Consider the following 23,476-nt stretch of genomic DNA (forward strand, 5'->3'; position numbering starts at 1 on the left):
TTTTGGTTTCATCTGACCATATGACATTCTCCCAATCTTCTTCTGGATCATCCAAATGCTCTCTAGCAAACTTCAGACGGGCCTTGACATGTACTGGCTTAAGCAGGGGGACACGTCTGGCACTGCAGGATTTGAGTCCCTGGCAGCGTAGTGTGTTACTGATGGTAGGCTTTGTTACTTTGGTCCCAGCTCTCTGCAGGCCATTCACTAGGTCCCCCCGTGTGGTTCTGTGATTTTTGCTCACTGTTCTTGTGATCAATTTGACCCCACGGGGTGAGATCTTGCATGGAGCCCCAGATCGAGGGAGATTATCAGTGGTCTTGTATGTCTTTCATTTCCTAATAATTGCTCCGACAGTTGATTTCTTCAAACCAAGCTGCTTACCTATTGCAAATTCAGTCTTCCCAGCCTGGTGCAGGTCTACAATTTTGTTTCTGGTGTCCTTTGACAGCTCTTTGGTTTTGGCCATAGTGGAGTTTGGAGTGTGACTGTTTGAGGAAGTGGACAGCTGTCTTTTATACTGATAACAAGTTCAAACAGGTGCCATTAATACAGGTAACGAGTGGAGGACAGAGGAGCCTCTTAAAGAAGAACAGGTCTGTGAGAGCCAGAAATCGTGCTTGTTTGTAGGTGACCAAATACTTATTTTCCACCATAATTTCCAAATAAATTCATTAAAAATCCTACAATGTGATTTTCTGGATTTTTTTTCTCATTTTGTCTGTCATAGTTGAAGTGTACCTATGATGAAAATTACAGGCCTCTCATCTTTTTAAGTGGGAGAACTTGCACAATTGGTGGCTGACAATACTTTTTTGCCCCACTGTATGTAAATAAGGTATTTCTACTTTTTACTTTTAGTACGTTTACAAAAATGTATGAAACTGTTTTTTCTTTCTCATTGTGTGTGTTGTGTGTGTGTGTGTGTGTGTGTGTGTGTGTGTGTGTGTGTGTGTGTGATGAGGAAAAAAAAACATAAGTTAATACATTTTAGACTAAGGAAGTAATAAAACAAGATGTGGGAAAAGTCAAGGGATCTGAATACTTTCCAAATCCACTGTATAATTTCACTGAATGGCTAATATTGTCACCCATCACACTATTCTTGATTTAATATTGTCTCTACATACACTAAATAATACATGTGAGAAATTTGTTTTGATTTACAATGGACCGTTATTATGCACCTGTCTCGAGACAGGGGCAGTGGGAAAATGCAGGATGCTTTTCCTGTTGTTCATTTTTTTAAACATTTTTTATTTAACCTTTATTTAACTAGGCAATTCAGTTAAGAACAAATTCTTATTTTACAATGATTGCCTACCCAATTGTGCGCCGCCCTATGGGACTCCTGATCACGGCCGGCTGTGATACAGCCCAGAATCAAACCAGGGTCTGTTGTGATGCCTCTAGCACTCAGATGCAGTGCCATAGACTGCTGCGCCACACTTTTCATGCCAGCCAGTTATGCTATACTTCTGTTGTAAAGATAAACAATGTGCTTAATATTAGGAAAGTTGAGAAATAAATATAGTAGACCTAGTCTTTAGAAAGTTGATGGGATCCTCCTCTTTTTAGTAGAGGCCGTTGCTTTGTTTCCTCGCGCAATTTCATAACCTATAGAAATGTTGCGCAACATGAGCTTATGGGCTCTCATGAAGTGTTCGATTAGATTTTCGATTACATTTGCATTGATGTCATAGTAATTAGAGGGACAATAGATAGATGCTGAATACCAGGCAGTTAGAAAGTTTGGTAGGCTGCTAATGACCATCAGCAGCATCAGAGCTTGTAGAAGCCTAATTACCTTGACTAAACTTTCACATGGAATTTGACTGCTTTCATGTCTCGTGTCCGCCGGTGTGGCGGTAATACGGTCACCGCAACAGCCCTAATCTCACCTTCACCCTCGCCATCTCCCTGTTTCTCTCTCCTAGGTGACCTGGTGTCCAGAGCCATGCACCACATGCAGCGTTTGAGCTCCGTACGCCCGGGGCTCAGCCCGGCCCGCCACACCCGGCCCCAACAGATTGTCTCCTGGTTGCCCGACGCCCTCCACACCCTCTACTACTTCCTCCGCTGCCCACAGATGGAGTCCATGGAGAACCCCAACCTAGACCCACCCAGGATGGCCCTCAGCAAGGAGAGGTATGGGTTATATGGATGTTTATACACACACACACACACACACACACACGCACACACAGACACACAGTTCATACACACACTCTCTCTTTCTCTCTCTGTGCACTTCACAAAATAGATGACATCATGAGGGAGGATAATTATGTGGATATATTGAAGCAACATCTCAAGACATCAGTCAGGAAGTTGAAGCTTGGTCACAAATGGGTCTTCCAAATGGACAATGACCCCAAGCATACTTCCAAAGTTGTGGAAAATGGCTTAAGGACAACAAGGTCAAGGTATTGGAGTGGCCATCACAAAGCCCTGACCTCAACCCTATAGAAAATTTGTGGGCAGAACTGAACAAGCGTGTGCGATTTAAGGAGGCCTACAAACCTGACTCAGTAACACCAGCTCTGTTAGGAGGAATGGGCCAAAATTGTGGGAAGCTTGTGGAAGGCTACCCAAAACATTCAACACAAGTTAAACAATTTAAAGGCAACGCTACCAAATACTAATTGAGTGTTTTGTAAACTTCTGACCCACTGAGAATGTGATGAAAGAAATAAAAGCTGAAATAAATCATTCTCTCTGCTATACATTCTTAAAATGAAGTGGTGATCCTACCTGACCTAAGACAGGGATTTTTTACTAGGATTAAATGTTAGGAATTGTGAAAAGCTGATTTTAATTGTAGTTGGCTAAGGTGTATGTAACCTTCCGACTTCAACTGTAGATGCAGAAAAACAAAAATAAACATGTGTCTGTGACTGACACTGTTTAATTAAGAACTGAGAATAGGCGAAGTTGGCTAACCACAGTTCTTTCTTACACAGCTCCCATTCACCAAGTACATCACTTTATTAAAGAGCTCTTATCAACTTGTCACAAACTTCCTGTGAACCCCTCTTCCCACCAACCATTCACAACAGAGTCTACAAGGTTCTTATTCAGGTGCTAATGCTAGGTAGGGGGGACAGGTAGTCGTTACAGGTGTAAATGTTAGTCTTGGAGAACTTTGGACTATTTGAAAGATGTGAATAAGAGAAAGGGTTAGTGTATTTAAGAGGTGCTAATGGGTTTTAACCCTGTCAGTGGCTCTTTTCATCTCTTATGGCTGGCTTCTCGGCTTTGAGGTTGGGGTCGAGGTAATTGTATGTTTTTAGACATAGTTATCTCATTGGTAGTGTCTGATTAGTTTATTGGTAGTGTCTGAAGAGTTGTAGGCCTATAGCTGATTTGTGAGAGATTAGAGGTTCCATGACCATGTTAATGAACTGAATGGTGTGTGCTCATTGGACATTTCTCATCTGGTTTTGCCTCAGGACTCAAATTAAACCTGGTTGTCTCAGTCACGACCCAATATCACACTGCGGAAAACCCCCCGCCAAAATGCAGCCTGGGAAACTATTTTTAATGCTATATTGATTGTAAATGTAGGAAGTATATGACAAGAGAACACCATTTTTTATGAAGATTGTTAGTTAGCTCACTGGTTTAAGACCACAAAATCAACCAACATGTGCTGATAATAGTCTGTGTTGATAATACTGTGATTGAAGAAAGATAGTTTTCAGAGATTAAATAAGTAAATGTAGGCATTTTCTACACACTTTCTACCTCGTTTTAGTCATTTAGGTTCAGACTAAATAAATACAAATAAGAGAATCACTGCTCAAATAGCCCCTGTAGAGCAGGGGTTCTCTCTGGAAGTTACTGCTTGTGTTGTACGTATGCCATTGACAACAGGGCGTGGACTAGGGCTGACTCACTACTGATTCCACTATTTCCTGTCCTCCAGTAAGTTGTGATAAAAAGCTGTATAAATATCAGCTTACGTAGCTCATGTCGTCATTATGAAACTACACGTCGGTTCCCTTAGGTTGGTTCTCCAGGGTTCATGGATATGTTACGGAAGTAATTGGTGAAATTAAAAAGACAATGTTTTGAGCCTGCTACATTTTAGGGAGGTGTGTGTGTGTGTTCACATGCATGTCTTCATACAGTACCAGTCAAAAGTTTGGAAAGACCTACTCATTCAAGGGTAATTCTTTATTTTACTATTTTCTACATTGTAGAATAACAGTGAAGATGTCAAGACTATAAAATAACACATATGGAATCATGTAATAACCAAAAAAGTGTTAAACAATTTAAAATATTTGAGATTCTTCAAAGTGGCCACCCTTTCTTTGTATTGATGACAGCTTTACACACTTGGCATTCTATGAACCAGCTTCATGAGGTAGTCACTTGAAATGCATTTCAATTAACAGGTGTGCCTTGTTAAAAGTCAATTTGTGGAATTTCTTTCCTTCTTAATGCGTTTGAGATAATTAGTTGTGTTGTGACATGGTAGGGGTGGTATACAGAAGATGGCCCTGTTTGGTAATAGACCGAGTCTGTAGTATGGCAAGAACAACTCAAATGAGCAAAAAGAAATGACAGTCCGTCATTACTTTAAGACATGAAGGTCAGTCAATATGGAACATTTCAAGTACTTCGTAAGTTTCTTCAAGTGCAGTTGCAAAAACCATCAAGCGCTATGCTGAAACTGGCTCTCATAAGGACCACCACAGCAAAGGAAGACCCGGAGTTACCTCTGCTGCAGAGGATAAGTTCATTAGAGTTAGCTGCACCTTAAATTGCAGCCCAAATAAATGCTTCACAGAGTTCAAGTAACAGACACGTCTAGGGTTGCACATTTTGGGGAATATTCAGAGGTGGAAACTTTCTGTGGGAATTAACAGAAATATTTGCAAATTTAATATTAATACTGTCACGCCCTGGTCTTAGTATTTTGTGTTTTCTTTATTATTTTGGTCAGGCCAGGGTGTGACATGGGTTATTTATGTGGTGTGTTTTGTCTTGGGGTTTTTGTAGGTTATGGGATTGTGGTATAGTAGAGTTATCTAGGTAAGTCTATGGTTGCCTAGAGTGGTTCTCAATCAGAGGCAGGTGTTTATCGTTGTCTCTGATTGGGAACCATATTTAGGCAGCCATATTCTTTGAGTGTTTCGTGGGTGATTGTTCCTGTCTCTGTGTTTGTTAGCACCAGATAGGGCTGTTTTGGTTTTTCATGTTACGTTTTGTATTGTTCGTTATTATCTTTATTAAAGATGAATCGAAATAACCACGCTGCAGTTTGGTCCTCCTCTCCTTCGACGGAAGAAAACCTTAACAAATACCATTTAAATGTAGATGTTTTTTGCATTGGATATATTTACCATATCATATGGAGACAGAAAGAAACATAAACCTTTTACCTTATCATAAGTAGACATGATTGCAAATGATTCAAACCTTCAAATAGAAATAAAAAACGATTTAGTTACGAATTGAACTGTTATTAAATGAGTTGACTCTTCACGTGACAATTTCACTGAACAACAAAAGAAAGGGAATATTGAATGATCCCAATCATCCATCGCATCTCCCAAAAATGTTTTCAACATACATCTAAAATGATAGTCTAGAAACTTAAGCTTTGGTTGTCTTCCTCTCAGACGTCCATGTCTTCTCCCTGGACTTCCTCAATGATCTCTTAAACATCAGACTCTGAGGCCTCATCTTCATTGTCACTTTCCAACCTTGTTGAGGATGGCTCATTGCCAGGCTCAAAAAGCCTCAAATTTGCCCGGATGGCCATCAATTTTTCAACCCGTGTATTGGTCAGCCTGTTGCGTGCTTTGTTGTGTGTGTTCCCAAACAAGGAACAGTTGCGCTCTGAGGTGGCTGATGTTGGTGGGATTTGGAGGATGATGGAGGAAACATGGGAAAGAGCCTCAGATCCACAAAGTCCCTTCCACCAGGTGGCTGATGATATATGTTGGCATATTGCATCTCCATCCCAAAGCCCTTGCTAGGAAGTGTTACTTCGCCAGACTGCCAAGAACCTTGCTCTCATTCAGGCCAAGGTTGTGAGACATGGTAGTGATGACACTATAGGCCTTGTTGATCTCTGCACCAGACAGGATGATCTTGCCAGCATACTTGGGGTCCAACATGTACGCTGCAGCGTTTATGGGCTTCAGGCAGAAGTCTTCACGCTTTTTTATGTATTTCAGAATTGCAGTTTCCTCTGCTTGGAGCAAGAGTGAAGTGGGCAGGGCAGTACGGATTTCTTCTCTTACATCTGCAAGAAGAGTCTGAACATCAGACATGATGACAACACCACCCCAACGGGTGTTGCTGGGCAGCTTCAATGTGGTGCTCTTATTCTTCTCACTTGGCTTGGTGAGGTAGATTGCTGCTATAACTTGATGACCCTTCACATACCTAACCATTTCCTTGGCTCTCTTGTAGAGTGTATCCATTGTTTTCAGTGCCATGATGTCCTTCAGGAGCAGAGTCAGCCAATGGAGTCAGCTTCATGAGCAGCACAGCCAATTTGTGTGATGTGAGGGTAGGACTCCTCCACTTTAGACCAAGCAGCCTTCATGTTCACAAAATTGTCTGTCACCAGTGCAAATATCTTCTGTGGTCCAAGGTCATTGATGACTGCCTTCAGCGCATCTGCAATATAGAGGCCGGTGTGTCTGTTGTCCTTGTGTCTGTGCTCTTGTAGAATACTAGTTGAGGAGTGGAGATTATGTAATTAATTATTCCTTGCCGGGGAACATTTAACCACCCATCAGAGATGATTGCAATACAGTCTGCTTTCTTTATGATTTGCTTGACCTTCACTTGAACTCTGTTGAACTCTGCATCAAGCAACTTAGTAGATAAAGCATGTCTGGTTGGAGCGGTGTATGCTGGGCGAAGAACATTCAAAAATCTCTTCCAATACACATTTCCTGTGAGCATCAGACGTGAACTAGTTGCATACACAGCTCGATCAAGACATTCATCAGCATTTCTCTGACTACATTCCTCCATTGAGTCAAAAAACCTTTGATTCCTGGAGGACCATGAGCTGTTGCTATCGATAAGGTGTCGGATTCATAATTTTCACCTCGAATAGATGTAGAGGGACTTTTGTCAGAGTTTGCTTGTTGTGAGCAATGAGGGAAATTTATGCACTTGTCCAGATGATTCTGCATATTTGTTGCATTCTTCACATGATTTGGCACAATATTTGCAAATGTACAAAGCTTTTCCTTCTACATTAGCTGAAGTGAAATGTCTCCACTCATCAGATAGTGCCCGTGGCATTTTCCTGTAAAAATGAGTAAAAATACCTTTCCACGTGCAGATAAATAGTTAAGCAGTTAGATTAAACAATTCCTTAGTAAAATAAATGTTTTAAAATGAAACATTTATAGAGACCGGACAATTAACACTCCTCAGTTAGCAGACTCAAGCAAGCTAAACCCATATGGTAGCAAAAACTAAAATTGTTAACAAGTTAGAAATTATTTAAACACACTTTGCTGTAGGCTACTATTTACTAATTAACAAAGAAGCTTTTATGTCATATTAAATATATTCACTCCACTCAGTATTGTAATCAAAACTTACCAGAAAGCATGTAGTCCTTGGCTCAGACAGTGTAGTAGTGTGGGCTCAATAGCATCTCATTAGTGTGCAAGATCTTGAGAATCAGCTGTACATGTAATGGAAGAATTTACTGTGCATGCAGAGGGTTGCAATTCCATTGAATTGGGGATAGTTTAGCCCAAATATGCCACAAGATCTAGAATTGCCTTATGTGTATCCCACTACAAAGGTTCACTGTTATAAGCTAACTTTTTTGATGACTTTAAGCAAAATTCCCCAAAATCCCGGGCTTAACATCCCATGAAGAATTTCAGAAATGTACAAGAAAGTTTGCAACCCTGCACACATTTCAACATCAACTGTTCAGATGAGACTGCTTGAATCAGGCCTTCAAGGTCGAATTTCTACAAAGAAACCACTACCAAATGACACCAATAATAAGAAGAGACTTCCTTGGGCCAAGAAACACGAACAATGAACATTAGACTGGTGGAAATCTGTCTTTTCGGTATGATGAGTCCAAATTTGAGGTTTTTGGTTCCAGCCGCTGTGTTGTTGTGAGATGCAGAGTATGTCAACGGATGATCTCCGCATGTGTGGTTCCCACCGTGAAGCATGGAGGAGGTGGTGTGGGGGTGCTTTGCTGGTGACACTGTCAGTGATTTATTTACAATTCAAGGGAAACTTAACCAGCATGGCTACCACAGCATTCTGCATTGATATGCCATCCCATCTGGTTTGCACCTAGTGGGACTATGATTTGTTTTTCAACAGGACAATGACCCAAAACACACATCTAGGCTATTTAAGGGCTATTTGACCCAGAAGGAGAGTGATGTAGTGCTGCATCAGATGACCTGGCCTCCACAATCACCCATCCTCAACCGAATTGAGATGGTTTGGGATTAGTTGGACCGCAGAGTGAAGGAAAAGCAGCCAACATGTGTTCAGCAAATGTGGGAACTTCTTCAAGACTGTTGGAAAAGCATTCCACATGAAGCTGATTGAGAGAATGCCAAGTGTGTGCAAAGCTGTCATCAAGGTAAAGGATGGCTACTTTGAAGAATCTCAAATCTAAATGATATGCGTGCGTGCGTGAGGTTTAGGAGAAATTTATCCTGTATGTTCAAGGGTTAATGACACACTTGTGAGTTATGTTATGGTGAGCTGTGTAAAGGTATCTATGCACTCTTGCATACAAAGTGGATGCTGCTCTCACTCACTAGTCTAGTGTTTTTAGGCATGTCAATCTCCGAGTTGCTCACACTGATTGAATCAATGTTGTTTTGAAATCATTTCAATACAATTTTGCTGAACAAATGTGGAATAGATGTTGAATTGATGTCTGTGCCTCGTGGGCTGTGTGTTTTTCATTTGAGTTTGATTGTATATGCATCCAAGGGAATGTTTGTGTTTGGTTATGGTAGGAGCGGCATATGTGTGTGTTTGTATGTGCGCTTCTTGAGTAGGGTTGCAAAGGGAGAGAATATTACTGGAAACTTTCTACATTTACCAGGAAACGACCAGAATTTTGGTATCTCAAGGATTTTATGTAATATATCACAAGACATCTAGTGGCTCTTTTGGGTACTTCAGATTATCACAGGTGTCTGTAAAGCTGTAAAACATTATCCTAAATATAAACCATCAACTTGGTGAATACCATTGGTGTTTAGAATGAGGGTGTCAGCATGAAATCTCCTTTTAAGGTATTTTTTTTTTCTTTTTACAAACTTTTATTTATTTTACAATGTCAATATGTATTTGTTGTGAATGTTTTGGCATCAAACCGGTGGCAGTTGTGAAAAGTCAATAGTTGGAAATAATGCCATTGTTGATTAGATCATTTTTTGATTAATTAGGCTATTTTCTCTTGAACCATACTTTCTATCTACTAGAAATTCATGGACAATAATGACCCAGAAATAATAAATTAACACTATATATGAATATATTTTTTACAGTTATTCAAGTATAAATTACCAAAGTTACGATAGATTGCCATAGATTTTCTGTTAATTACCAAAAGTACTGTAGATTCTGGTAACTTTGGTAAATTACCAGTAGCTTTGCAACCCTAATCCTGAGACACACGCACACATCTACTCCAGCTGGCTCCCATACCGTACCTCAATCAATCAATCAATCAAATGTATTTATAAAGCCCTTTGTACATCAGCTGATGTCACAAAGTGCTATACAGAAACCCAGCCTAAATCTCCAAACAGCAAGCAATGCAGATGTAGAAGCACGGTGGCTAGGAAAAACTCCCTAGAAAGGCAGGAACCTAGGAAGAAGCCTAGAGAGGGACCAGGCTCTGAGGGGTGGCCAGTCCTTTTCTGCTGTGCTGTGGTTGAGATTATAACAGTACATGGCCAAGATGTTCAAACATTCATAGATGACCAGAAAGGTCAAATAATAATAATAATAATCACAGTGATTGTAGAGGGTGTAAGAGGTCAGCACCTCATGAGTAAATGTCAGTTGGCTTTTCATATCCGAGGATTCAGAGTTAGAGACAGCAGGTGCGGGACAAGGTAGCACGTCCGGGGAACAGGTCAGGGTTCCATAGCCGCAGGCAGACCAGTTGAAACTGAATCAGCAGCATGACCAGGTGGACTGGGGACAATAAGGAGTCATCAGGCCAGGTAGTACTGAGGCATGGTCCCAGGGCTCAGGTCATCGGGAGGGGAGGGAGAGAATTAGAGGGAGCATACTTAAATTCACACAGAACACCAGATAAGACAGCAGAAATACTCCAGATATAACAGACTGATCCTAACCCCCCGACACACAAACTATTGCAGCATAAATACCGGAGACTGAGAGAGGAGGGGTCAGGAGACACTGTGTCTCGGTCCGACGATATCCCCAGACAGGGCCAACCAGGAAGGATATAACCCCACCCACTTTGCCAAAGCACAGCCCCCACACCACTAGAGGGATATCTTCAACCACCAACTTACTACCCTGAGACAAGGCCGAGTATAGCCCACAAAGATCTTCCCCACGGCACAAACCCGAGAGGGGCGCCAAACCCGGACAGGAAGATCACGTCAGTGACTCAACCCACTCAAGTGACGCACCACTCCTAGGGACGGGATGAAAGAGCACCAGTAAGCCAGTGACTCAGCCCCCGTAAAAGGGTTAGAGTCAGAGAATCCCGGTGGAGGGGAACCGGCCAGGCAGAGACAGCAAGGGCGGTTCGTCGCTCCAGTGCCTTTCCGTTCACCTTCACACCAGACTACACTCAATCATAGGACCTACTGAAGAGATGAAAGAGCAAATATGCTCTTCTCATTATTATCAAAGAGAAAATAACACCACACACAACTCTCCATTCCACCAGACCTCTACAAGTGCGTGTGTGTGTGTGTGTGTGTGTGTGTGTGCGTGTGTGTGTGTGTGTGTGTGTGTGTGTGTGCGCGTGTGTGTGTGAGAGATGTGAGGTACAATTAGTATCTGACAATAATTATAGTGTGATGCCACCATAATTTTCCCTCGCTCTCTTTCTCTCACTCTCTTGCTTTCATTCAATCTCTCTCTTGCTCTCTCTCTCTTCCCCTCACTCTCTCTCCAGAAACCTCCATTAACATTTTGTTGTAAACTCTAACCACAACTACATACTTAATTCAACATTCAACAGACAATGCCATGAAAGCATTGTGTTAATATATGTGTGTGTGTGTTTTGTGTGCGTCTGTTACAAGTGTGTGTGAGGGCATGTGTGTGCGCATTCTTTCGTACATGTGTGGTATATTTTACTGACACCGAGTCATCCCACTAAATATATTTAATGTAAACAACCACTTTCATCAGTGAGAGATGTTAATGACAATTTACTTTACCCTTTCTTTACCTCTCCTCTCCCTTCCCAGACCAATATTTTCTGCTTCCAAAGCATGAGTAATTCGACTCCCCAGACCACCCTAAACACACACACCCAGACACACATGCAGACACACATATGCAGACACACACGCACACACAGGCTCTAGCTGTAGAAAGTGGCTGTCTAATTGGACAATGTGTAGTGGTGATACAAAGTGGGGAGATAATGTTGCCCCTAAACACTGATACAAGGTCAGATATTTTCCATTTTGTAGTGTTTACATTTATGTGTGGAAGCAAGATAATATGATCCTAGATCTGTGATTGAGGGCAACTTAATATTGTTAACACCAAGGTCTGAGTCTGTCTCGTTATTAGATTGCTATCAGATCTGTTGTAGTTGTAATGGACCTGGATCTACATGAGTCCAGACACGTGCTGTGTACAAATCAAGAGGTCAGTTAAACTCTGGCTGGCCTGTTTGTATTTACATCTCATTGGCTCTAAATCTAGGATCTCTGAGCTAAGATCAGCCGTTGAGGGGTAGGATGAGGAGTCAGGGGTTAGGGTGCAAACACCTTACTGTGATAAGCCTGCATTGGCTTTATTACAATGTAAAATACACTGATAATGGATATACAGTGCATTCGGAAAGTATTCATGCCTCTTGAGGTTTTCCACATTTTGTTACAATACAGCCTAATTCTAAAATTGATGAAATATTTTTTTTTCCTTCATTAATCTACCCCATAATGACAAAGCGAAAACAGGTTTTATCACATTTCTGCAAATGTAAAAAAAAAAAAAAACAACAACTGAAACATAAGTATTCAGACCCTTTACTCAGTGTTTGGTTGAAGCACCTTTGGCAGTGATTACAGCTTCAAGTCTTCTTGGGTATGACGCTACATGCTTGACGCACCTGTATTTGGGGAGTTTCTCCAATTCTTCTCTGCAGATCCTCTCAAGCTCTGTCAGGTTGTATGGGGAGCATCGCTGCACAGCTATTTTCAGGTTTCTCCAGAGATGTTTGATCGGGTTCAAGTCCAGGCTCTGCCTGTGCCACAGAAGGACATACAGAGACTTGTCCTGAAGCCACTTCTGCGTTGTCTTGGCTGTGTGCTTAGGGTCGTTGTCCTGTTGGAAGGTGAACCTTCGCCCCAGTCTGAGGTCCTGAACGCTCGGAAGCAGGTTTTTATCAATGATCTCACTTTCCCTCAAACCTGACTTGTCTCCAAGTCCATGCCGCTGAAAAAAATCCCCACAGCATGATGCTGCCACCACCATGCTTCACCGTAGGGATGGTGCCAGGTTTCCACTAGACGTGACACTTGGCATTCAGGCCAAAGAGTTCAATCTTGGTTTCATCAGACCAGAGAATCTTGTTTCTCATGGTCTGAGAGTCCTTTAGGTGCCTTTGTAAACTCCAAGCGGGCTGTCATGTGTCTTTTACTGAGGAGTGGCTTCCGTCTGGCCACTCTACCATAAAGGCCTGATTAGTGGAGTGCTGCAGAGATGGTTGTCCTTCTAGATGGTTCTCCCATCGCTACAGAGGAACTCTGGAGCTCTGTCAAAGTAACCATCAGGTTCTTGGTCATCTCCCTGACCAAGGCCCTTCTCCCCCGATTGCTTAGTTTGCACGGGCGGTCAGCTCTAGGAAGAGTCTTGGTGGTTCCTTACCTCTTCCATTTAAGAATGAGGGAGGCCACTGTGTTCTTGGGGACCTTCAATGCTGCAGAAGTGTTTTGGTATCCTTCTCCAGATCTGTGCCTCAACACAATTCTGTCTCGGAACTCTATGGACAATTCCTTCGACCTTGGCTTGGTTTTTGCTCTGACATGCACTGTCAACTTTGGGACCTTATATAGACAGGTGTGTGTCTTTCCAAATCATGTCCAATCCATTGAATTTACCACAGGTGGACTCCAATCAAGTTGTAGAAACATCTCAAGGCTGATCAATGGAAACTGGCTGCACCTGAGCTCAATTTCGAGTCTCATAGCAAAGGGTCTGAATACTTATTTGAAGATATTTCTGTTTTTCCTTGGTCATTATCGGGTATTGTGTGTAGATTGCTGAGGAAAATGTTTTATCCATTTTAGAATAAGGCTGTAACCTAATTTTTTTGTTGATAAAGTTAAAAGGTTCTGATTACTTTCCGAATGCACTGTATATATTTGTTTAAAAACGTGTATGCGAAGTCCACATCTACTGTCTCCAAGAGTTTTTGTAATCTGTGATTTTAGTACAAACCCAACTGTGTGTGTGGGGGGGTAGTGCTGCACGGTATACCGAAACTTCGGTACTTTTTCGATACAAAAGAAACTTCTGTAAAATGTGTCTCGTGATTGAGAGGATCAGGTCTATCAGCACAGCCCTTTATAGCGCGAAGAGCGTGCCTGCTCCAGTTCATTGCTAGTGCTGTCTGGTTTGTTAATAATAATAGTGCTGTCTGCATTGTTAATAATAACAATTTATTACATTTGTAAAGCACTTTTCATTATACAGAATAATCTCAAAGTGCATGACATTTTAAATTGAAACCAAATAGGAAAAAAATGGGCAACTGACACAAAGAACACAGGTGACGCTACAAGGGACTTGGAAACCAAGGAGCACATCTATCCACAGAAAGCCATCCTAAAGAGAATGGTGTTTAGGCCTGTTTTAACTGAGCCCAGAGTCTGTGTTAGCTCCCCACTCATTCTGCACAGAAGTTAACGCACTTGAATAATTTAACACGGCATGTACAAATGTTGAAACTGTTCATTACTGTTCGCAAAACAATGTCCGACCAGCCTAGAACACTTTACCATACAGGACGATACCGGTAGCTTTCAGTTTTAATTGTAGGCTACCTTTCCTTGCTAGCTTACAACTGAAGCAAACATCAATTCAGTACCCTAGTACTTTGTTTGTGATAATATGCTAACTGTAACGCAAAATTTGCCGATTGTCAACAAAACGCCACTTAGTCTCCCTCGCCACTAAAAACTCATTAACTTTTTAGTCTCCCTCGCCTCCCGTCTGGTTTCCACAAAATTACATAGCCACAATGTCAGATTACACAGCCACGTTCTGCCTCGCAAATTACGTATTTTTTTTCTTAGAGACAGTGCACACTTTTATATAAGAGATTGCTTATTCTATGCAAATGTTGTTGATCACTTCAATAAAATAATATTGTTATCCTCGCAGTTGCCAACAAAATGTGTCCTAAATAGAAGGGATTTTGTAGCCCCATGAAATCAGCTAAAACAAGCTCAAATAACAAAATAATAATGCATTCACATAATAATGCATTCACACAATCCTTTTGAATAATATGCATTCACCTGTATTTTAAATAGACTTAGGCTACATCTTGATTTACCCAGTTTATCAATGGAGATTTACCATTCAAATTAATTATTACCATTATGTTGTTTTGTGGTTAGATTGGTAAAAACAAAGTAAAATTGATTGTATGATTGTATAATCTATTCATTAATGCATACATGGCTGTCTCAAAAAAATACACATAAAAATGGTCAAATGTTTAACTCAATAGATTCCCATTAATAGAACAGAGCAATAACTGACTTTTGGCTAATATGCCTTTTTATTTTCTTTGTTGTGGTTTCGTTTCGGTATCAAGTATCGTGACGGTATTGAGAATTGTGATACTAAACCTGGTATCGGTATCAAAGTGGAAATTCTGGTATCGTGACAACACTAGTGTGGGGTATAGTGTTTGGAAGTGGGTTAGTGGAGTGGACTAGCCCTCGAGTTATTTAGTTTCAGTCCAATGCAGGCATCTGGTTTTGATGGACAGAGGGGACACCGGTTCCTGTGAAAGGTTGGGGGCTGGTCTGTATGTGTGTGTGTGTGTTGTGGAGTAACATGGTGATGGGGACAGATTGTGAGGGTGATGATGGGTGAGGTACATGATGGGTGGGGTACAGACAGACACGCTCCATCTAATTTCCTGTGTGGGTCACTGGCAGTGGTGTGTGTATACACACCGATGCACACACACACACACACACACACACACACACACACACACACACACACACACTCATGAGTACAAGGACAAACATGTGCACACACACACACACACACTCCATTCTTGTCTTAAAGCTGCTGAGAGTGTCCCATTTCAGGCCTCTTGTTCAGATACGAGAGGGCCATAAATTAAGTAGACCATTCAATAAACCAGGATAGGGGGATTTTTTTCATTTTATACAGCACCTCTGGGAATGTGGAACTGGTTTCTGATTGGTTTAATCTAGAGAGCAGCTTTTTGGTGAATCAATAAGTGTTTAGTATTGGAGATGAAAATGCTTTATTTGAAAAGGCTCTGGGCTGAGAGCCAGAGTGTTGTTTGTGCTGTCATAACTAATATGCAGTAAAGTGACACAGAGTAGAGTGATCCTGGTGACAATTATGGATACAGACACATGCACAGTTTATTTATTTGCACCAAAGTAAACAAGTGATAGACAGGTGATGTCTGGTGAGGACAGGCCTACAAGCCCTCAGTCCAGCCTCTCTCAGCCTATTGCGGACAGTCTGAGCACTGATGGAGGGATTGTGCATTCCTGGTGTAAGTCAGGCAGTTGTTGATGCCATCCCGTACCTGTCCCTCAGGTGTGATGCTCGGATGTACCGATCCTGTGCAGGTGTTGTTACACGTGGTCTGCCACTTCGAGGACGATCAAGCTGTCCGTCCTGTCTCCCTGTAGTGCTGTCTTAGGCATCTTACAGTACGGATATTGCAATTTATTGCCATGGCCACATCTGTAGTCCTCATACCTCCTTGCAGCATGCCTAAGGCACGTTCACGCAGATGAGTTGGGACCCTGGGCATCTTTCTTTAGGTGTTTTTCAGAGTCAGTAGAAAGGCCTCTTAAGTGTCCTAAGTTTTCATAACTGTGACCTGAGTCTGTACATAGTCAAAGCTTTCCTTAATTTATGGGTCAGTCACAGTGGTCAAGTATTCTTCCACTGTGTAGTATCTGTTTAGGGCCAAATAGCATTCCAGTTTGCACAGTTTCCTTGGTTAATTATTTTCAATGTGTCAAGTAATTATCTTTTTGTTTTCTAATGATTTCGTTGGGTCTAATTGTGTTGCTCAGCAAACATCAGCTTGCTGAGGGAACTCTTCACTAAGTTTATCTCTCTGTAGGTAATTGCTTTGGTATGGAAGGTTTGGGAATCACTTCCTTTTTGGTGGTTTTAGAATTTAACGTCTCTTTTCTGGATTTTGATTATTTGCGGGTATCGTCTTAATTCTGCTCTGCATGCATTATTTGGTGAGGATGTTTTTGCAGAATACTGCATGCAGAGTCTCAATTTGATGTTTGTCCCATTTTGTGAATTTTTGGTTGGTGAGTGGACCCCAGACCTCACAACCATAAAGGGGAATGGATTCTGTAACTGAGTCAAGTATTTTTAGCCAGATCCTAATTGGAATGTTGAATTTTATGTTCCTTTTGATGGCGTGGAAGTGCCTTTTTGTCTTGTCTCTCAGTTTCTTCACAGCTTTGTGGAAGTTACCTGTGGTGCTGATGTTTAGGCTGAGATAGGTATAGTTTTTTGTGTGATCCAGGGCAACAGTGTCTAGATGGAATTTTGTATTTGTGGTCCTGGCAACTGGACCTTTTTTGGAAAACCATTATTTTTGTCTTACTGAGATTCACTGTCAGGGCCCCAGTATGACCGTGTCTGTCCAGAAGATCTTGGTGCTGCTGTAGGCCCTCCTCGGTTGGTGACAGAAGCACCAGATAATTAGCAAACAATTTGACTTCAGATTCTAGTAGGGTGAGGCCGGGTGTTGCATACTGTTCTAGTGCACTCGCTAATTTGTTGATATATATGTTGAAGAGGTTTAGGCTCAAGCTGCATCCCTGTCTTATCCCACGACCCAGTGGAAAGAAATCTGTGTGTTTTTTTGCCAATTTTAACTGCACACTTGTTATTTGTGTACATGCATTTTATCATTTGTAGGTTTTTCCCCCAACACCGCTTTCCATCAATTTATATTACAGACCATCATGCCAAGTTGAGTCAAATGCTTTTTTGAAATCAACAATGCATGAGAAGACTTTTCTGCTTTTATTTTGGTTTGTTTGTCAATTATGGTGTGCCGGGTGAATATGTGGTCTGTCTTATGGTAATATCTCTCTCTCTCTCTCTCCCTCCCTAATTCCCTCCTTCCCTCCCTCACTCCCAAACACATCAACAATATCACTACTTGCCGTATCTGGATTCTTGTATATTATTGTCTAAGTGTTTGCTGTTATATTTAAATATAGATGGGATTACAGAGCCAGTAGTAAACAATAGGAGTATATGTGGCATGTAGCTTAGTGGTTAGAGGGTTCGAAAAGCCTTAAAGGTTAAAAATATTTTCGAAGTGCCCTTGAGAAAGGACACTTAACCCTAATTTGCTCCAGGGGCGCCGTACTACTATGACTGACCCTGTAAAACAACACATTTCACTGCATGTATCTGGTGTATGTGACAATAAAACATCAATATAGGAGGAGTTGTATTGTTTTATTGCAGTCTTTGATCGTGTGAAGCAGCAACAGTGATCGTAATGAGTGTTTTGAATACTGTCTCCCTCATCTCTAAAGATTGTGTTATCACACACACTCCTGCTGTGATGTTATTCTGAGCAACGCCCTGGAGACACACGAACACACACACCGTCTCCGTAGTGTGTATTGACTGTGGATAATGAGCACCCGAACACCTGTGGTGTCATTCATGCATCTACACTCTGGCACAGCAGGCAACTCTAAGGTGGTCTCATTCACATTGTTCTCATTGTTAGCACTCTTAAACTTCAATAGCATTGTTGGCTAGCATTGATACTGTCATTCAGTTGTCTTATCAACCTCTAGTGACAGAGACAGAAAGAGGGACAGATGCTCCAGTGCATTCACATAGTGACAGAACAGGGAAAGTCTCTGTTGCTGTCACCGAGGTCTGACAGTTGAGAGGCAGCCAGGGGACCGATGGGGGCTGGGGGGGTTTGAATAATTGAAGTTGGGGGTTGCAGCTATGGGTTGGCTTGGTAGGTGGGAGCTGAGGGTGGGGGATGGAAGTTCTGTGAGTGTGTGTAGGCAATTGATGGGCAGGTGATTAGGAAATAGGGGTTAGGTTGTTGGTGGGGTTTTAAAAGGTTTAGGGGGAATTGGTAGTTGCTAACAGGCTCAGGTTTAGGGGGGGGGTTAAGTGGTGGGTGAAGAAGGGGGGCGGGAATCAATGACACTCTGGTTCTATACTGGTCTCACCCCCTTGACTGCTTCCATCTCTATTACATGGCTAGCAGGCAGAATAATTACAATTTTATTTTTATTTCACCTTTATTTAACCAGGTAGGCCAGTTGAGAACAAGTTCTCAATTACAACTGCGACCTGGCCAAGATAAAGCAAAGCAGTGCAAGAAAAAAAACAACACAACACAGAGTTGCACATGAGATAAACAAAAGTACAGTCAATAACAATAGAAAAATCTATATACAGTGTGTGCAAATGGAGTAAGGAGGTAAGGCAATAAATAGGTCATAATAGCAAAGTAATTACAATTTAGAAAATTGGAGTGATAGATGTGCAGATGATGATGTGCAAGTAGAAATACTGGTGTGCAAAAAAGCAAAACAAATGTAAATAAAAACAATATCGAGATGAGGTAGGTAGTTGAATGGGCTATTTACAGATGGGCTGTGTACAGCTGCAGCGATCGGTGAGCTGCAGAGATAGCTGCTCAGATAGCTAATAAATTCAATTAAAAATCCTACAATGTCATTTTCTGGATTTTTTTTCTCATTTTGTCTGTCATAGTTGAAGTGTACCTATGATAAATGACAGGCCTCCTCTTTTTAAGTGGGAGAACTTGCACAATTGGTGGCTGACTAAATACTTTTTTGCCCCACCTGTATAAGTCTCCAACTTCAGCAATTTTTGCAATTCGTTCCAGTCAAGATACACAAGGATGTACATACAGACACACACAAGTGGTGTTCAGGGTCAGGAGATGTTATCCTGCTGAATGCTGGTCTTCAGGTCTGAGCCAGAGATACTCAAAAAGGAAAGAACACGCTCTCTCTCTCTCTCGCTCTCTTTTCTCTCTCTCCCTGAACTCTCCTGGGCAGCTAAATCACTTGCTACATTTAGTAAATGCATATTTAGACTGGAAAGTTGGAGTTCCTCTTTCAAAACAGGATGTTATTTGGGACAGATTGGTTTCCCATCCAGCCCGTGAGTGTGTCCCAAATGGCACCTTATGCCCTAAATAGTGCACTACTTTTCTCATATTGGTGCTATTTGGGACACAAGCCCTGTTTTACACATTTGGGACACAAGCCCTTCTTTCCTTAACTGGTTCTCCCTGGAGCTCATATTTGGGGCAAAAATCAAGCGCCCCAAATTGCACCCTGTCACTGAGCACTATGGGCCCTGGTCAAAATTACTGCACTTAATAGGGAATAGAGGATTTCTCTCTCCATAGCCCCTTTCTGAAGGATACAGGTATTGATGGGGTGTGAATTGTTCTGTAACACCATTCTGTGTCTTCCATAGGCCCTTCCTGCTGCTGCCGCCCCTGATGGAGTGGATGCGAGTGGCTATTGTGCACGCTGAGCACCGCCGCAGCCTATTGGTGGACAGCGATGATGTCAGACAGACCGCTAGACAGCTCCTCCCAGGCATGGACTGTGAACCCAGACAGCTGAAGTAAGAGAGAGAGCAAAAACACACACACACGCAGTTAAATAGATAGCAGAGATAGCGGTCTAAGGCACTGGATTGCAGCGCTAGAGACGTCACTACAGACCCTGGTTCGTTCCCAGGCTGTGTCACAACCGGCCGTGATCGGGAGTCCCATAGGACGGCGCACAATTGCCCAGTGTCGTCCGGGTTAGGGAAGGGTTCAGTCATTGTAAATAAGAATTTGTTCTTAACTGACTTGCCTAGTTAAATAAAGGTGAAATAATGTGTGTGTTACATAATGTGTGTTACGCACACACCGCACTCATAGCTTAGTTTGAGCAGAACATCATTGGTCAGGCAGCAAGAGTGCACAGCTCAAACAATTGGTTGTCATGTGGTGCAGCTCACAGACGAAAAATAGCGGTAGGGTATTTAAATGTAACTCGTTTCGCATAATTCATAAAAATAAATCAGTGATTTGTATTTCCTGCAACTTTCTGAAGAAGTAAGGCCTGTTTGTGTGTGCCCGTGTGTGTTGTGTAGCCAGTTAGCATGCCAATAGTTTTTTCCATTAAGATTTATAGCCTATCAATCGGGTGGTCATTTGTTTTTGCAAACTCTGCCATCATATGTACAATACTGTACATTGTACAGTACAAAAACAAAGCCAGCCAAATAAATGGTCTCTTGCTGGTGTACAATTAAATTAAAGGGCAGATACAGCCTCCAAAAAATGTTTTTGGGGTATTTTTCCAAGACCTCAAAAGTGGTTGCCTGATGTGGTTTAAAGTACCACAAGACGATGCCCAGAGATTACTCATGATGTTGGACAATGATTGAAGTCATTAAGTCATCATATTAGTCAAAGTATGATATATACTGAACAAAACTATAAACACAAAATGCAACGATTTCAAAGGTTTTACTGAGAGTTCATATAAGGAAATTTAAATAAATTCATTAGGTCTAATCTATGGATTTCACATGACTGGGCAGGGGTGCAGCCATTGGTTGGCCTTGGAGGGCATAGACCCACCCACTTGGCAGCCAGGCCCACCCACTGTGGAGCCAGGCCCAGCCAACCAGAATCAGGTTTTCCCCACAAAAGGGCTTTATTGCAGACAGAAATACTCCTCAGCACGGTGAAGAAGCTGGATGTGGAGGTCCTAGGCTGGCGTGGTTACACGTGGTCTGAAGTTGTGAGGCCGGTTGGACGTACTGCCAAATTCTCTAAAATGATGTTGGAGGCAGCTTATGGTATAGAAGTGACCATTCAATTCTCTGGCAACAGCTCTGGTAGACATTCCTGCAGTCAGTATGCCTACTGCACACTGTCTCAAAACTTGTGACATCTGTGACAAAACTGCACATTTTAAGGTGGCCTTTTATTGTCCCCAGTACAAGGTTCACCTGTGTAATGATCATGGCTTTTCATCAGCTTCTTCATATGCCACACCTGTCAGGTCGATGGATTATCTTGGTGAAGTGCATCATTTGCAAAGTAATTGTAGCGTATCCTTTCACTTCCCCTGTGAGAACCATGAGCATGGGCTGACTTGGCTTTGCTATTCCGCCTCAGAAGCCTGCCAGTGCATGTCTCTTTTGGGCTCCCGAGTGACGCAGAGGTCTAAGGCACTGCATCTCAGTGTTAGAAGCGTCACTACAGACCCCCTGGTTTGAATCCAGGCTGTATCACAACCGGCCGTGATTGGGAGTCCCATCGGGTGGCGCATAATTGTCTCAGCGTCGTCCGGTGTAGGCCGTCATAGTAAATAAGAAGTTGATCTTAACTGACTTGCCTAGTTAAATAAAGGTGAATTTTTAAAGCATTTATGAAAGATGCTAAAACTTTGGACATATCAATAGATGGTGAAGTCAAAGATAATAGTTTCCATCTGCTGCGAAAATGTTCATAAATCCTGGTGTTGTAAAAAACAAAACAAAAAACAGCAACAACAGACAGTACATGTTACACTATATAGAATTGCAGGAAATTAACCTCAAAAGAGCAAAAATATCCTAGGGCCCCCAAATTAATTGTATGGTTGTGTATTTAATTTACAGTTGAAGTCGGAGGTTTACAAACACCTGAGCCAAATATATTTAAACTTAGTTTTTCACAATTCCTGACGTTTAATCCTAGTAAAAATTACCTGTTTTAGGTCAGTTAGGATCACCACTTTATTTTAAGAATGTTAAATGTCAGAATAATAGTAGAGCGAATGATTTATTTCAGCTTTTATTTCTTTCTTCACATTCCAAGTGGGTCAGAAGTTTACATACACTCTATTAGTATTTGGTAGCATTGCCTTTAAATTGATTAACTTGGATCACACTTTTCAGGTAGCCTTCCACAAGCTTCCCATAATAACTTGGGTGAATTTTGGCCCATTCCTCCTGACAGAGCTGGTGGAACTGAGTCGGTTTTGTAGCCCTTCTTGCTCGCACATGCTTTTTCAGTACTGCCCACACATTTTCTATAGGATTGAGGTCAGGGCTTTGTGATGGCCACTCCAATACCTTGACTTTGTTGTCCTTAAGCCATTTTGCCACACCTTTGGAAGTATGCTTGAGGTCATTGTCCATTTGGAAGACCCATTTGCGACTAAGCTTTAACTTCCTGACTGACGTCTTGAGATGCTGCTTCAATATATTCACATAATTTCCTACATCATAATGCCATCTATTTTGTGAAGTCCACCAGTCCCTCCTGCAGGTCCTTTGCTGTTGTTCTGGGATTGATTTGAACTTTTCACACCAAAGTACGTTCATCTCTAGGAGACAGAAAGCGTCTCCTGAACGTTATGACGGCTGCGTAGTCCCATTGTGTTTATACTTGCGTACCATTGTTTGTATTTGTTTCAAATTTATTTATATAGCCCTTCTTACATCAGCTGATATATCAAAGTGCTGTACAGAAACCCAGCCTAAAACCCCAAACAGCAAGCAATCCAGGTGTAGAAGCACAGAGGCTAGTAAAAACTTTCTAGAATGGCCAAAACCTAGGAAGAAACCTAGAGAGGATCCAGGCTATGAGGGGTGGCCCGTCCTCTTCTGGCTGTGCCGCGTGGAGATTATAACAGAACATGGCCAAGATGTTCAAATGTTCATAAATGACCAGCATGGTCAAATAATAGTAATCACAGTGAACAGGTCAGGGTTCCATAGCCGCAGGCAGAACAGTTGAAACTGGAGCAGCAGCATGGCCAGGTGGACTGGGGACAACAAGGAGTCATCATGCCAGGTAGTCCTGAGGCATGGTCCTAGGGCTCAGGTCCTCCGAGAGGGAGAAAGAAAGATGGGGAGAAAGAGAATTAGAGAGAGCATACTTAAATTCACACAGGACACCGGATAAGACAGGAGAAATACTCCAGAT

The 23,476-nt window shown here is 41.9% G+C and overlaps 1 protein-coding gene across 1 annotated transcript in view; it reads left to right on the forward strand.

Annotated features, from left to right (window-relative positions):
* abtb2b (ankyrin repeat and BTB (POZ) domain containing 2b) overlaps positions 1-23,476 on the forward strand; it is a 148,726-nt gene that overhangs the window by 108,062 nt on the left and 17,188 nt on the right. The window contains exons 3-4 of the mRNA XM_024379159.2: positions 1,938-2,148; positions 19,972-20,124. Coding sequence (XP_024234927.1) covers positions 1,938-2,148; positions 19,972-20,124 — 364 coding nt within the window. The remainder of the gene's footprint in view (positions 1-1,937; positions 2,149-19,971; positions 20,125-23,476) is intronic.

This window comes from Oncorhynchus tshawytscha, linkage group LG19 (genome assembly GCF_018296145.1).
Source record: "Oncorhynchus tshawytscha isolate Ot180627B linkage group LG19, Otsh_v2.0, whole genome shotgun sequence".
Classification (NCBI taxonomy): domain Eukaryota; kingdom Metazoa; phylum Chordata; class Actinopteri; order Salmoniformes; family Salmonidae; genus Oncorhynchus; species Oncorhynchus tshawytscha.